General features: G+C 41.7%; 1 protein-coding gene across 1 annotated transcript in view; it reads right to left on the reverse strand.

The window, feature by feature from the left end:
- Nucleotides 1-15,327, reverse strand: part of HADHA (hydroxyacyl-CoA dehydrogenase trifunctional multienzyme complex subunit alpha) — a 48,157-nt gene that overhangs the window by 17,553 nt on the left and 15,277 nt on the right. Inside the window, exons 8-10 of the mRNA XM_007470797.1 lie at nucleotides 3,000-3,122; nucleotides 2,418-2,536; nucleotides 404-460 (exon numbers count right to left, since the gene is read on the reverse strand). Coding sequence (XP_007470859.1) covers nucleotides 404-460; nucleotides 2,418-2,536; nucleotides 3,000-3,122 — 299 coding nt within the window. The remainder of the gene's footprint in view (nucleotides 1-403; nucleotides 461-2,417; nucleotides 2,537-2,999; nucleotides 3,123-15,327) is intronic.

Consider the following 15,327-nt stretch of genomic DNA (forward strand, 5'->3'; position numbering starts at 1 on the left):
TCCTAATTCACCAAAGGGAGGCTGGGCTTCACAGGTTTATCTCCAGGCTCTAACAAGTAAGAACCATATTTTTGTATCAATGTACTCACTTTATCACAACAAAACCAGCCCAACTACAGAACAAAAAGTCCAAATGATTCCTTTTGAAAGGATTTGAACTCTGCCCCTGCTTTTCCTAGTTATACCCTCGTTACTGAGAGCAAGTTCAAATATCTGGGGACTACTATGGCTTTCTTAGCACCTACTTGCTCACTGAGATTAATAGTAAGAAATGACAACCACTGGAAGAAAACATTTTTTTACTAGGCTTTGAATACTTTACCTTTTTTTCAGTTTTACACAGCATTGTGGATCTCGCTTTTTCTGTCTCTAATAATAAAACACTGAAAGGAAATAATTTTACCTGAGATTCAGAGAGATAGCCAGCATCACTCCCTTGCTCAATCCCAGTCTTCACTACCTAAAAAACATATAAAGTACTTGTTCCTTGTTGGAATGGATTGGCAAGATACACAGTAATGCTGAAAAAAGTGGCTAGTGTTGTTAGTCTTCAAAGAGTAAGTCAAAAGTCTAGACTGGAGTGAGAAAGAGAAGAGGACTGAGTGCCTTATTGCTTAAGACTGACTTAATTCTCCATCTCTGAGGCTACTGCTCAACCTAGCATAAAATGGAAGGAAATAAAACAGAAGCAAAGAGAATTAAGAAGTCAGAATAGGAAAAGAACACAGAGGTTCTACAGCTCAAACTCCACCTCCTTATCCTTTGAATCCTGTTATTTTGTCAGAGAAAGAGTTGCCATCACCCCTTTCTGAGTCCAATAATAGGTTTACCTTTTCCTCTTAACTCCCTTCCCTCCTGCTTGAATTATTCTTCCAGCTCCTCTCCTGTTCTCCAAATGTGGGCAGGTCCCCAGAGTTCCACTTCCATTTCCCCCTCTATTTATTCTTCCTCAGGAACATCATTTAGTTTATCACATTAATCATGAACTCCATGAAATTCAATTTAACATTTAGGGTAAGTACTAACCTAAGTACAATAGCAAGTATAAAAGAAATAACCCTGTATTCAATCACCATAATTTCATGGTGATTAAAAAAAAAAAACCCAAATAAATCAATCTATATCCTTAATTGACTTCTCTGTCTATACTGTTGCTTGAATTTCCTGAATACCTAATCTCAACACTTCTAAACCTTAACTCCTAACTCTCTTTGGCAAGTCTCTTACTACCTTCGTACTTTTGCTTTTACTACTCTATTTCGGGGTCTTATTCAAACTTCAAGTCTGAATTACCAAAACAGTTTCCTAGTTCATTGCTCTACTTTGTCTCTGTTTCTAATCCATTTTTACTCACTGCCACGAAAACGGTTCTCTATGATCTATATAGGACAAAGATCAAATTTCTTAATTAATTACTGTCTACCTTTTGAAATCTACCTTTGGTCTGCCTTTCTGAAGACACTGCATTATCCTCCTACAAAAACTGATCTGATTTGATGTTCCTTGAAGAGCCTCATGCTTTCCAGCTTCTGTAACTTTGCTCAAAATGCCCATCCTACCTGGCTTTCTCACCATGTATTCTCTAACAATTTCAGGGATCGTTCCCTCCTCAGTGAATTTAGCAATCTTCCTCTGTCCCAGTTAGCTGGCGTTAACCCTATGCAGCTGCATACTGCCCCCATCCTGCCATCTGCCTTACCACGTATATGTGTTTAATCTCCTCAACCCAGACTGTGTGAGGTGAATGGAAGTAGGGGACCACGTTTCATATTTTATATACTTTGGTGTCTTCGGCTCAAAATATACTTGTTGACTAATTCATTCTCCAATTCTGAAATCTTTGATTATTGATCTTGTCTTCAATTATTGCTCTTTTGATCTCTGACTTTCCAGATTGAAGATTTTGTAAGTTTTGAAGTCTACCTTTAGACAGATGTTACTTCAACTCTGTGATCACTTTAATTATCCTCCTTGAGCTTTTCCAGGACTTCTCTATATCATTACATCTTTTTCATAATTACGGCAATGGAAAGTCAATGAGACGTTTTAGGTAATGACAATGGTTTTGACTAAGGACAGAATACAGCCATTAATTTTGTTTCAACTACCTCTTAATTAATGTCCAATATTTTACTGGCTTTGTTATACTGATATGACATAGGTTCCTTTCTTGGTTTATAACTGGTAATTTTAAGCTCATCAACTAAAAAGTATGCCTGGCACTAATTTTCCCCAAATATCCATTTACATAAATCCTCATAGCTTGCTATGCTCTTGTGTTATTTTTGGTAAGTACTTTGACAGCAGCATGAAGAACTTTAGTACTGGCAAACATGGTGCAGAATGGCAGTCAAGAGTACCGCTCTAGACAAAGGGAAGAAACATGAGAAATGTGGGAGTACGGGGTAAAGACTCACATCAATTATTTTCAGAGGTGCAGGATAAAGGCCTTTGGTCTGCTTTCGTACTTTTTCTTCCACCTTTTTGTAAATCTGTTGCCTGACAAATGGAATACTCATGGCATACGATGTCAATTCTGTAAGGTAAAATGCTTTTAGATCCTTACTGGAAAGAGCCCAGCCACCCTTGTTAGTTTGTTCTGTAAACTCCATAAAAATGCAGTGATTCTATAGCTAACTGAAAGAACTGCTCTTTACTCTGATATCAACAATCTAAATTTCAACCTAAGCACTTCTTTAAACATTAGTTGATAAATATTAGAGCTTGGTGTTGGGTACATGGGTGTTTATTACACTGTTACATTATTCTATTTTGGTATTATTTAAAACTTTCCAAAATAAAAAGTTAAAAAAAAATGTCTTTAACCAGTGTAAGGTCCAGGACTTGAGCCTAGAGCAGAGTTATTACATCCTTTAAGGTTGACTTTACACTTAAGAGTAAATAATGCACTTACCTCTTCCTCATTTCGGATTTATAGAAAATAAAATAAAATTCCCTGGAAAGAAGCTTTGTCTTAGTTCTTTAATAATGACACTCACTTTCTACCAATCCCTTGTCTCTCTTTGGAGAGATCTTTTTATCAGCTAGTCCTTTAGCAAAAGTAATTGCAACTTCTTCTAGGTATTCAATTGTCCGTTCCTCTGGAGGTTTTATTCCTGGTCCTGTAAAGATGAACACAACAGACTGGAATATAAATCAGGCTTGGATCAGTCCCAGGTGGGCAAAACCCAGGCAGGCCAAAGCCGAAGGCTCCAGCACCCACTTTCAGCGCAGCTTTTTTCTAAGTCTGACTAGAGACCGGTAGGTGGCAACATCATGAACTATGGACTCAAAAAGAGAAGTCACACTGAGCGAAGGTGCAACAACCTCCTCCTGGTAGAAAACAAGTCTTAAGCCCTATTTAAGTCTGGCCTCCACTTCTGAGTAGGATGTATTATGTCTCATGAGGCCTGTTTTCTTGCTGCAAAACTGGAAAACAAAAAATCAATTGCAAAATCACATTTGTAAAGACACTGCAGAGCTGTGGAAGCAACAAAGGTTATATGAACAGAATTCCAGAGAGGGAAGAGCCTGTCCAATGTGAACTGATGATTGCTGGACATTGTCTTTCCTGGGGGTACATGATGCTTTTGGGTGTGGGCTGAAGATTGGGCTTGGCTCAAGCAGAAGGATGCTACTGAGGGAAAGTGAAATGATCAGAGTTTTTGGTGGTCACACACAATAAGTCAGTACTAGAAGAAACCAAACGCAAAGCTAGTTTTCCTGCATGGAACATTTGTGAAGTTCTAAGGTGGTGCAAGAGGCTGGAAGCTAGAGTGAAATCTCTTATAGTGTCATAATGTTTAGCACATGCAGTACTTGTACAGAAAGAGGGACATGCCAAAAACATGCACCTGATTTTTCACTTGAGGCAGAGCCTGATACCAAACTTGCTGGAGGCAGGAGACAAAGACTCAAAAGAGCCAAAGGCTGTTTTCACACAGCTATGAAAACAGACACCTACCAGGCTCTCAGTCAAAGGCTTGAAGAGCCACACTGGAGCGAGAGGTGGCTGAGGTCAAAAGCCTATCTTGTGCCTTCTTATGGTGTATAGGGAACAAAATCCCAGTAGAGGGAGAAGCCTGCAACAATATGCAACCATTCTCCACCTTAAGACATTTGCCCTACTTTCAGCCTCCCTGGAGGAGGAAGAAAATGAACTAAGTCCCAAACGTCTGAATGACAAAAGTGCACAGGGTCTGCAAAAGTCATAATGTAATGCTGGAATTATGGAAGAATACTGGAGAGTAGTTGCTACACAAAAGGAGAGCTCCAGAGATCTACAGAGGGGCCCCTTGAAACTCAGGCGAAGTATCATTCTGCACATGCATGAGAGGAAACTACCTGAGGCCACAGGGAAAGAACCAACATAAAGGTGTGAAAAGAAGCAAGAAAAAACACGGCTTATAGCTAGGAGACAAACTGACCAACAGAAACAGGTGCAGAATTGAAAAGACAGGATGGGGCTTCCCTGGTGGCACAGTGGTTGGGAGTCCGCCTGCCGATGCAGGGGACATGGGTTTGTGCCCCGGTCTGGGAGGATCCCACGTGCCACGGAGCGGCTGGGCCCGTGGGCCATGGCCACTGAGCCTGCACGTCCGGAGCCTGTGCTCTGCAGCGGGAGAGGCCATGACAGTGAGAGGCACACGTACCGCAAAAAACAAAGAAAAGATAGGATAAGCAGACACAACGTTAGAAAGGTTACTGTAAATTCATGCCATATGTTAAAGAAGGCAGAGGAAAACAGAAACATAATGAAGAGAAATTGAAGATGTAACAATGAATCAAATATTACTTCTAAATATGAGGAAAAAACAATACCTGAAACAAAAAATATAGGCAATTGGATTAATAGCAAATTATACTGTGAAGAAGAAAAGATCAGGAAACTTGAATACATGGCAAGAGAAATATAAACAGACTGAAAAAGAGAAACAGAGCTTCATTTTGGGACAATATCAAGTGATCTAAAATATGTGAGACTGAAGTCTCAGGAAAGGGGTGGGGGACTTAGGAGACAAAAGACTTGTACTCTGAAAACTATAAGACACTGATGAAAGAAATCGAACATGACACAAACAGATGGGAAGGTATACTATGTTCTTGGATAGGAAGAATCAGTACTGTCAAAATGACTATACTACCCAAGGCAATCTACAGCTTCAATGCAATCCCTATCAAATTTTCACAGAACTACAACAAAAAATCTTACAATTTGTATGGAGACACAAAAGACCCCAAATAGCCAAAGTAATCTTGAGAAAGAAAAGCAGAGCTGGAGGAATCAGGCTCCCTAACTTCAGACCATACTACAAAGCTATAATCATCAAAACAGTATGGTTCTGGCACAAAAATAGAAATACAGATCAACAGAACAGGATAGAAAGCCCAGAAATAAACCCATGCACCCATGGTCAATTAATGTACTACAAAGGATGCAAGACTATACAATGGTGGAAAGACAGTCTCTTCAACAAATGGTGCTGGGAAAACTGGACAGCTACATGTAAAAAAAATGAAATTAGAACATTCTTTAACACCATACACAAAAATAAACTCAAAATGGATAAAAGACCCAAATGTAAGACTGGATACTATAAAACTTAAAGTAAAATGTAGGCAGAATACTCTTTTACATAAATCACAGTAACATCTTTTTCGACCCACCTCCTAGACTAATGGAAATAAAAATAAACAGATGGGACGTAATTAAACTCAAAAACTTTTGCACAGCAAAAGAAACCATAAACAAAACAAAAAAACCCATAGAATGGGAGAAAATATTTGCAAACAATGTGACTGACAAAGGATTAATCTCCAAAATTTACTAACAGCTCATGCAGCTCAATATCAAAAAACCAAACAACCCAATCAAAAAATGGGCAGAAGACCTACATAGACATTCCTCCAAAGAAGACATACAGATGGCCAAGAGGCACATGAAAAGATGCTTAACATAGCTAATTATTGGAGAAATGCAAATCATGACTACAATGAAATATCATCTCACACCAAGCAGAATGGCCATCATCAAAAATCTACAAACAATAAATGCTGGAGAAGGTGTGGAGAAAGGGGAACCCTCCTACACTGTTGGTGGGAACGTAAACTGGTACAGCCACTATGGAGAACAGTATGGAGGTTCCTTAAAAAAGTAAAAAATAGAGTTACCATATGATCCAGCAATGCCATTCCTGGGCATATATCCAGAGAAAAACATGGTTCAAAAGATACGTGCACCCCCAATGTTCACCACAGCACTGTTTATAATAGCCAAGACATGGAAGCAGCCTAAATGTCCATTGACAGATGAATGGATAAAGAAGATGTGGTACATATATACAATGGAATATTACTTAGCCATCAAAAAGAAGGAAATAATGTCATTTGCAACAACATGGGTGGACCTGGAGATTATCACACTAAGTGAAGTAAATCAGGGAAAGACAAATATCATATGATATTGCTTGTATTCAGAATCTTAAAAAAAAATTTGATACAAATGAACTTATTTACAAAACAGAAACAGACTCACAAATGTAGAGAATGAACTTATGGTTACCAGGGGGGATGGGAGGGTGGGAGGGATAGATGGGGAGTTTGGGATTGACATGTACACACTGCTATATTTAAAATAGATAACCAACAAGGACCTACTGTATAGCACAGGGAACCGTGCTCAATATTCTGTAATAACCTAAATGGGAAAAGAATTTGAAAAAGAATAGATACATGTATATGTATAACTGAATCACTTTGATGTATATCTAAAACTAACACAACATTGTTAATCAACTATATTCCAATATAAAATAAAAATTAAAGAAAAATCACCCCGAACAACAACAACAACAAAGAAAAGAAAAGCAGTAGGGGAGATGGAAAAATATTTAAAGAAATAGCCAAGGGCTTCCCTGGTGGTGCAGTGGTTGAGAGTCCGCTTGCCGATGCGGGGGACACGGGTTTGTGCCCCAGTCCGGGAGGATCCCACATGCCGTGGAGCGGCTGGGCGCGTGAGCCATGGCTGCTGAGCCTGCGCGTCCAGAGCCTGTGCTCCACAGTGGGAGAGGCCACAGCAGTGAGAGGCCCGCGTATCGCAAAAAAAAAAAAAAAAGAAATAGCCAAAAAGTTTCCAATTTTGATGAAAATTCCAAGCCCACTATCTAAGAAGCTCAATGAATCCCATGTACAGCAAACATTTAAAACACACACACACACCAAGGCACATCATAAATAAATTGCTAAAATCAGTAATAAAGGGAAAACCTGAGAGCAGTTTGGGGAGGATTGGGGTAGGAGTGGAGAAGACACATTATATACGGATGACCAAAGATAAAAATGACAACAGACTTCTTAGAAATTATGCAAGCAACAACACAATGTAGATATCTATACAGCACCAAAAGGAAAACACTGGAAATCTGGGATTCTATACCTATCAAAAATACCTTTCGGGCTTCCCTGGTGGCGCAGTGGTTGAGAATCTGCCTGCTAATGCAGGGGACACGGGTTCGAGCCCTGGTCTGGGAAGATCCCACATGCTGCAGAGCAAGTGAACCCGTGCACCACAACTACTGAGCCTGCACGTCTGGAGCCTGTGCTCTGCAACAAGAGAGGCTGCAATAGTGAGAGGCCCGCGCACCGCGATGAAGAGTGGCCACCCCCTTGCTACAACTAGGGAAAGCCCTCGCACAGAAACGAAGACCCAACACTGCAAAATTAAATTAATTAATTAATAAACTCCTACCGCCAACATCTAAAAAAAAAAAAACCTTTCGAAAATGAAGACTTTTTCAAACAAATCAAAAAGTGAGAGAATTAACTGCCAGCAGACCTACACTATAGAGCATGTTAAAGGAAGTTCTTCAGGTTGGAGGAAAATCAAGCCAGATGGGAACTTGGATCTATACAAAGAATAAAGAGCACCAAAAATGATAAATATATGAGTAAACAGAAAAGAAGCGTCTCATTTTTTTAAATCTCTTTAAAAGATAATTGTTTAAAACAAAAATAGTAATACACTAAGGAATGTATAATACATGCAGAAGTATAACAAGAATAGCAAAAGATGGGGCTTCCCTGGTGGCGCAGTGGTTGAGAGTCCACCTGCCGATGCAGGGGACACAGGTTCATGCCCTGGTCTGGGAAGATCCCACATGCTGCGGAGCGGCTGGGCCCGTGAGCCATGGCTGCTGGGCCTGCGCGTCCAGAGCCTGTGCTCCGCAACGGGAGAGGCCACAACAGTGAGAGGCCCACATACCACAAAAAAAAAAAAAAAAAAAAAAAAAAGAATAGCAAAAGAATGGGGGGAAATGAAAGTATACCCTTTAAAGGTTCCTACCTTACATGTGAAATGATATATCAACACAGATTACATGTTAAAGATGTATGCTGGACTTCCCTGGTGGCACAGTGGTTAAGAATCTGCCTGCCAATGCAGGCGATACGGGTTCGAGCCCTGGTCCGAGAAGATCCCACATGCCGCGGAGCAGCTAAGCCCATGCGCCACAACTATTGAGCCTGCACTCTAGAGCCCGCGAGTTACAACTACTGAGCCCGTGTGCCACAACTAATGAAGCCCGCGCACCTAGAGCCCATGCTCTGCAACAAGAGAAGCCACCCCAATGAAAAACCAGAGCACTGCAATGAAGAACAGCCCCCGCTCGCCGCAAGTAGAGAAAGCTCGCGTGCAACGACAAAGACCCAACGCAGCCAAAAATAAATAAATAAAAATAAATAAATTAGAAAAAAAAAAGATGTATGCTGTAAACCCTAGAGCAACCATTAAAAGGGTAAAGCAAAGTAAAAGTCCAACAGTGAAGATAAAAAATGATTAATCCGGGTGGAATTCCCTGGCAGTCCCATGTTTAGGACTCTGCGCTTCCACTGCAGGGCAGACGGGGTCAATCCCTGGTCGGGAAACTAAGATCCCCCATGCTACGTGGCACTGCCCCCCCCCCAAAAAAAGATTAATCCAAAGGAAAGCAGAACAAAGAAAAAAGGAACAAAGAACAGATGGGACATATAGAAAACAAGCAGTACTGAACGAAGCCAAAATGCCAGAACCATGTTGGTATGGTAGAGGAAATATTAAAAGGCTTAATTAAGGAAACTGGAATGTTAGCCTGGATTTATCATGCTGGACCTGCTCAGCTCCCCTGGAAGGGTCAGAGGACACACCTTTCACCACGACCAAGAGAAATCAATTTAGGAGGGGAGTCCTAGCATCCTTGAAGAGCTCCGTGGTTGCTCCTCTCTGTAGGTCAGAAATTACAGTGGGAACTGCTACCATCAACTAGGATCCCTAAATGCAGTGGGGACAATGGGATTCTGGGGTGGCAGGGGCCAAGGAGCAACACTCAATTGCCAAAAGCAAATGGGGCATGGTTACCAAAATGGATAGCAGAACCAAAGTAAATAGTAATCAGAATAGTTTGACTTGTGGAGACCTATGGTGTTGGCTAGTTGATCATGGCATTCCTAGGAAAGAAACAGATGATGGGTGGCCCACTAGATTCAGAAGAATTCTAGGTCTAGTAAACATAAGAATAACGTGAATTACCAAAGAGAGTCATCGGACATCCCTGGTGGCGCAGTGGTTAAGAATCCGCCTGTCAATGCAGGGGACATGGGTTCGAGCCCTGGTCCAGGAACATGCCACATGCCGCGGAGCAACTAAGCCCGTGCGCCACAACTACTGAGCCTGCACTCTAGAGCCTGCGAGCCACAACTACTGAAGCCCACACGCCTAGAGCCTGTGCTCCGCAACAAGGGAAGCCACCGCAAAAAGAAGCCTGAGCACTGCAACAAAGAGTAGCCCCCGCTCCCACAACTAGACAAAGCCCACGCGCAGCAACGAAGACCCAACGCAGCCAAAAATAAATAAATAAATAATTTTTTTTTAAAAAAAGAAAGAGAAAGTCATCGCCCTCATCAATTCTCAGAAATGAGCCAGTTTAAAGACCCAGAACTTGAATAAAGGGGAGGTTGTAGCTCCTTGAAGGAATTATACTGTTAATCTTCCCCAAAGGGACTCTATGGTCATTTACCTTGAGGAAAGGGAAATAATCAGACTTTTGGGGGATTACTGGACACTGGCTCGGATCCGACAGTAATTCCAAAAGACTCAAAATGTTATTGTGATCCACCAGACAGGGTAGGGGTTTATAAGGTCATGTGATAAAAGGATTATTAGCTCAGTTCTATCTCAGTGGGCCTAGTGGGTTCCTGAACTCATCCTTTGGTTACTTCCAGAATGCACGACTGAAATAGATATCCTCAGCAACTAGCTCCTTGACCTGTGGAATAAGGACTACTATAGTGGGAAAGGCCAAGTGAAAGCCACTAAAACTGCTTCTACCCAGAAAAATAGTAAAATAAAAGTAATACTGCATTCCTGGAGGGACTACAGAGACTGGTGCCACCGTTAAGGACTTGAAAGATGCAGGAGTGGTGATTCCCACTGCATCCTCATTCAATTTACGTATTTTTGTCCTGTGCCGAAACCAGATGGCTCCTGCAGAATGACAGTGGACTATGGTAAACTTAATCAGGTGGTAACAGCAACTGCCGCTGGTATTTCAGATACAATTTCATTGCTTGAGCAAGTTAACACATCTCCTTTTACCTCTTGTGTATTTGCTGATCTGGAAAGTGCTTTTTTCCTTGATAGCTGGTAGTAACGACTACCAGAAGCAGTTTGCTTTCAGCTGGAAAGGCCTGCAATATACCCTTATTGTCTTACCTCAGGAGTGATCAGTTCTACATCCATAAGTCATAATTTAGCCCACAGGGACCTTGATTGCCTTTTCCTTCCACAAGATACCATGCCAGTTCATTACATTGATGATATTATGCTGAATGGACCTGGTGAGCTGGAAGCACCAACTACTCTAGACATATGCATCTTAGTGAAATTTCTAGGGGTCCAGTGGTATGGGGCATGCTGAGACATTCCTTCTAAGGTGAAGGATAAGTTGTTGCATCTGGCCCCTCCTACCACAAAAAACAGGCACAACACCTAGTGGATTTTTGAGGCAACATCTTTTTTGGATGTGCTACTCTAGCCCCTTTACTGAGTAACTTGAAGGCTGCTAGTTTTGAGTTGGGCTCAGGACAAGAATAGCTGTTCTGCTCTTCAGACCATACGATTAAGACCTGAAGGCGCTTGAAGCATCAGTGGTAGACAGAGATGCTGTCTGGAGTCGTTGGCAGGCCCTATAGGCGAATCAGAGTACAAATCCTTAGGAATTTGGAGCAAAGCCCTACCATCCTCTGTTAATAATTACTATCCTGCTGAGAAACAGCTTTTGGCTTCCTACTGGGCCTTAGTGGAGACTCTAAGCTTAACCATGGGCCAACAAGTTACTATGTGATCTGACATGAAATGGATGTTGTCTAACCCACTAAGCCATAAAGCTGGGTGTGCACAACAGCACTCTATTATCAAATGGAAGTGGTATACCTGAGACTGGGCTTGAGCAGACCCTAAAGGTACAAGTTGCATGAGGAAGTGGCCAAAATACCCTTACTCCTGCTTCTCTCTCTCAGCCTGCACCTATGGCCTCATGGAAGTTCCCTATGACCAGCTGACTGGGAAAAAGAAGACTCAGCAAAGAATGTGAAAATATTTGTGTTTCATGTGAATGGTCAACAAGAGGTGATCTCAAAGAGGATTTTAATGATCGAGTGGAAAAGATAATCCATCCTGCGGATACCAGTCAGCCTCTTTCCCCAGTCACCCCTGTCACTGCCCAATGGGCTCATGAACAAAGTGGTCATGATGGCAGGGATGGAGGCTGTGCGTGGGCTTAGCAACAACTACTCACCAAGGCCAACCTGGGTACAATCACTGTTCAGTGCCCAATCAGCAGCACAGACCAACACTGATTGTCTTATACCAGGATTCTCCCAAGGTGATCAACATTCTGGCAGATTGACTACACTGCACTGCTTTCGTCATGGAAAGGGCAGCACTCTGTTCTTACTGGAATAGACACTTATTGCGGGTATGAATTTGCCTTCCTGGCATGCAATGCATCTGCCAAAACTACCATTTGTGGACTTATGGAATGCCTTATCTACCATCACGGTATCCCACACAACACTGCTTCTGATCAAGCAACTCACCTCACAGTAAATGGAGTGTGGCAATGGGCCATGCTCATGAAATGTACTGATCTCACCATGTGCCCCATCACCGTGAAGCAGCTGGATTGAGAGAATGGTGGAATAGACTTTTAAAGACTCAGAGCACTAGGTAGGTGGTAATACTTTGTAAGGCTAAGGCAGTATCACCTAGGATCCTGTATATGCTCTAAATCAACCTCCAATATACGGTGTCGTATCTTCCATAGCAAGGATTCACTGGTCCAGGAATCCAGAAGTACATATAGAGATGGGTCTGCTACTACTCCTAGTGATGTACCAACAAAAATTGTGCTTCTGTCCTACAACCTTAGGTTCTGCTGGTCTAGAGGATTTAGTTCCAAAGTCCATCAGGAGACATAACAATGATTCTATTAAACTGGAAGATGAGACTGCCATGTGGCCACTTTGGGCTCCTCATGCCTCTGAAACAGGCAGAGAAGGGATTACTGTACTGGCTGGGGTGATTAATCCTGATTACCAGGGCAAGTTGGGTTGCTACTACAATGAAGGTAAGGGAGAGTATGTCTCAGATATGGGAGATCTCTTGGGGTGTCTCTTAGGGCTACTGTGACCTACAGTTAGTTAGTAGAAAATTACAACAACCCAATTCATGCAGGACTGCTAATGGCCCAGACCTTTTAGGAATGAAGGTCACCCTACCAGACAAAGAACCATGATCAGCCGATGCACTCCCTAAGGGCAAAGGAAATATGGAATGGGTAGAAGTAGGTAATTATAAATACCTGTTATGGCCACATGACTATTTGCAGAAACTGAGGGGTCCAGCCTAGCTAAAAACCTATGTGATATTTCAGGTCCAAGCATAGGCAATTACAGGCCTCGCAGGCCTCATGGAGAAAGCTGTCCTTCCCATACCAGACTTGGTGCCCAGCCGAAGCACTGCAGGCTTTAATGGGAGTTGCAGTCAATGACTCAGGTCTCCCTGACCGGCTATGCTCTTACACACATTTTCATTCTGAGCCCATGTGCCTTCATTCCTAAGTCTCTTTATATGGGACCTTCAACAGAGGTCTTCTTCAGGTACCTCTGCTAAGGCCTCCTTACTGGGGGAGTAAAGAGAAACCTTAAAGACATTTTCCCTCACTCTGACTCAATTCTTTTCCACTCCTAGCTCTCACTATTTTAAACAGCAAAATCACAAACAGAAAGCACAAAATGAGGAAAACATGGCAGTAAATAGACCATGGAAAGGACACTTGCTGGTTTTATAAAAGCTGAAATGAGAAGGCAGACAGTGCCTTGTTTGACTTCAGCTGGAAACACGTGTGTTGGGAGACTTGAATCTTTTGCCACTCTGTACGTGTCTATGAATGACTGCAAAAGAACACGAGTATTACTTTTGGGGTTATGACAAATGTTAGTGAGTAGGCAAATTCACAGACAGCGAACCTCAAATAATAAGGATCGACTATACTCTGATGACAGAATTTAACTAGAAACCAATAACAGAAAGATATCTGAAACATCCCCAAATATTTGGAAATTAAACAACACACTTCTAAATTATACATGGGCCAAAGAAGAGATCACTAGAGAAATCTGAAAATATTTGACCTTTATGGAATTGAAAACATAACATTAAAACATGCAGATAAAGCAATGCCAAGAAGAAAATGTATAGCTTTTTTTTTTCTTGGCTGTGTCGCACAGCTTGCAGGATCTTAGTTTCCCGACCAGGGATTGAACCCAGGCCCCAGGAGTGAAAGTGCCAAGTCCTAACCACTGAACCGCCACGGAATTCCCAATGTATAGCTTTAATGCTTATGTTAGAAAAGAAGAAAGGCCTAAAATCAATGAAAGAAACTAGAAACTAGTTTCTAGTAAGAAACTAGAAAAAGAAGAGCAAATTAAATCCAAAAGCAAGCAGAAAGAAAGAAATAATAAGACAGCTGAAATCAATAAAACAGCAAACAAAACCAATGGAATTAAAAGCTGATTCTTAGAAAAGATCAATAAAACTGATAAATTTCTAGCCAGACTCATCAGGGAAAAAAGAGAAGACACAAATTAGCAATATCAGGAATGAAAGAGGAGCATCATTATAGAGTGTAAAGATATGAAAAGAATAATAATAAAGTATTATGAACAACTTTATTTTTTTTTTAACTTTTAAAAAAATATTTATTTATTTATTTGGTTGTGCCAGGTCTTAGTTGCAGCAGGCAGGCTCCTTAGTTGTGGCATGCCAACTCTTAGTTGCAGCATGCATGTGGGATCTAGTTCCCAGACTAGGGATCAAACCCAGGCCCCCCGCATTGGGAGCGTGGAGTCTTATCCACTGCGTCACCAGCGAAGGCCCTGAACAACTTTATTAAAATAAATTTGTCAAGTTAAATGAAATGGACAAAATCTTTGCAAAACAAACAACCACAGCTCACTCAAGAAATGGTGAACCTGGGGCTTCCCTGGTGGTGCAGTGGTTAAGAATCCGCCTGCCAATGCAAGGGACACGGGTTCGAGCCCTGGTCTGGGAAGATCTCACATGCTGCAGAGCAACTAAGCCCATGAGCCACAACTACTGGGCCTGTGAGCCACAACTACTGAACCCACATGCCACAACTACTGAAGCCTGCACGCCTAGAGCCCATGATCCGCAACAAGAGACACCACCACAATGAGAGGCCTGCGCACCTCAACGAAGAGTAGCCCCCACTCACTGCAACTAGAGAAAGCCTGTGAGCAGCAATGAAGACCCAACACAGCGAAAAAATTAATTAAATAAAATTTTTTAAAAAATTAAAAAAAAAAATAGAAAAGAAATGGTGAACCTGCACTACTATGTATAGAATGGATAGCTAATAAGGACCTGCTGCTGTGTAGCACAGGGAACTCTACTCAATGCTCTGTGGTGACCTGTATGGGAAGAGAATCTAAAAAAGAGTGGATATAAGTAAATGTATGGTGATTTGCTTAGCTGTACACCCAAAGCTAACACAACATTGTAGATCAACTATACTCCAATTTTTTAAAAAAAAAGGAAAGAAAGAAAAAAGAAATAGTGAACCTGGGAATTCCCTGGCAATCCAGTGGTTAGGACTCAGTGCTTTCATGGCCAGGGGCCTGGGTTCAATCCCTGGTGAGGGAAGTAAGATCCTGCAAGCCACGTGGCAAGGCCAAAAAAAAAAAAAAAAAAAAAAAAAAAAAAAAAATCGGCCC

Source organism: Lipotes vexillifer, unplaced genomic scaffold (assembly GCF_000442215.2).
Source record: "Lipotes vexillifer unplaced genomic scaffold, Lipotes_vexillifer_v1.1 scaffold717, whole genome shotgun sequence".
NCBI classification, from domain to species: Eukaryota; Metazoa; Chordata; class Mammalia; order Artiodactyla; family Lipotidae; genus Lipotes; species Lipotes vexillifer.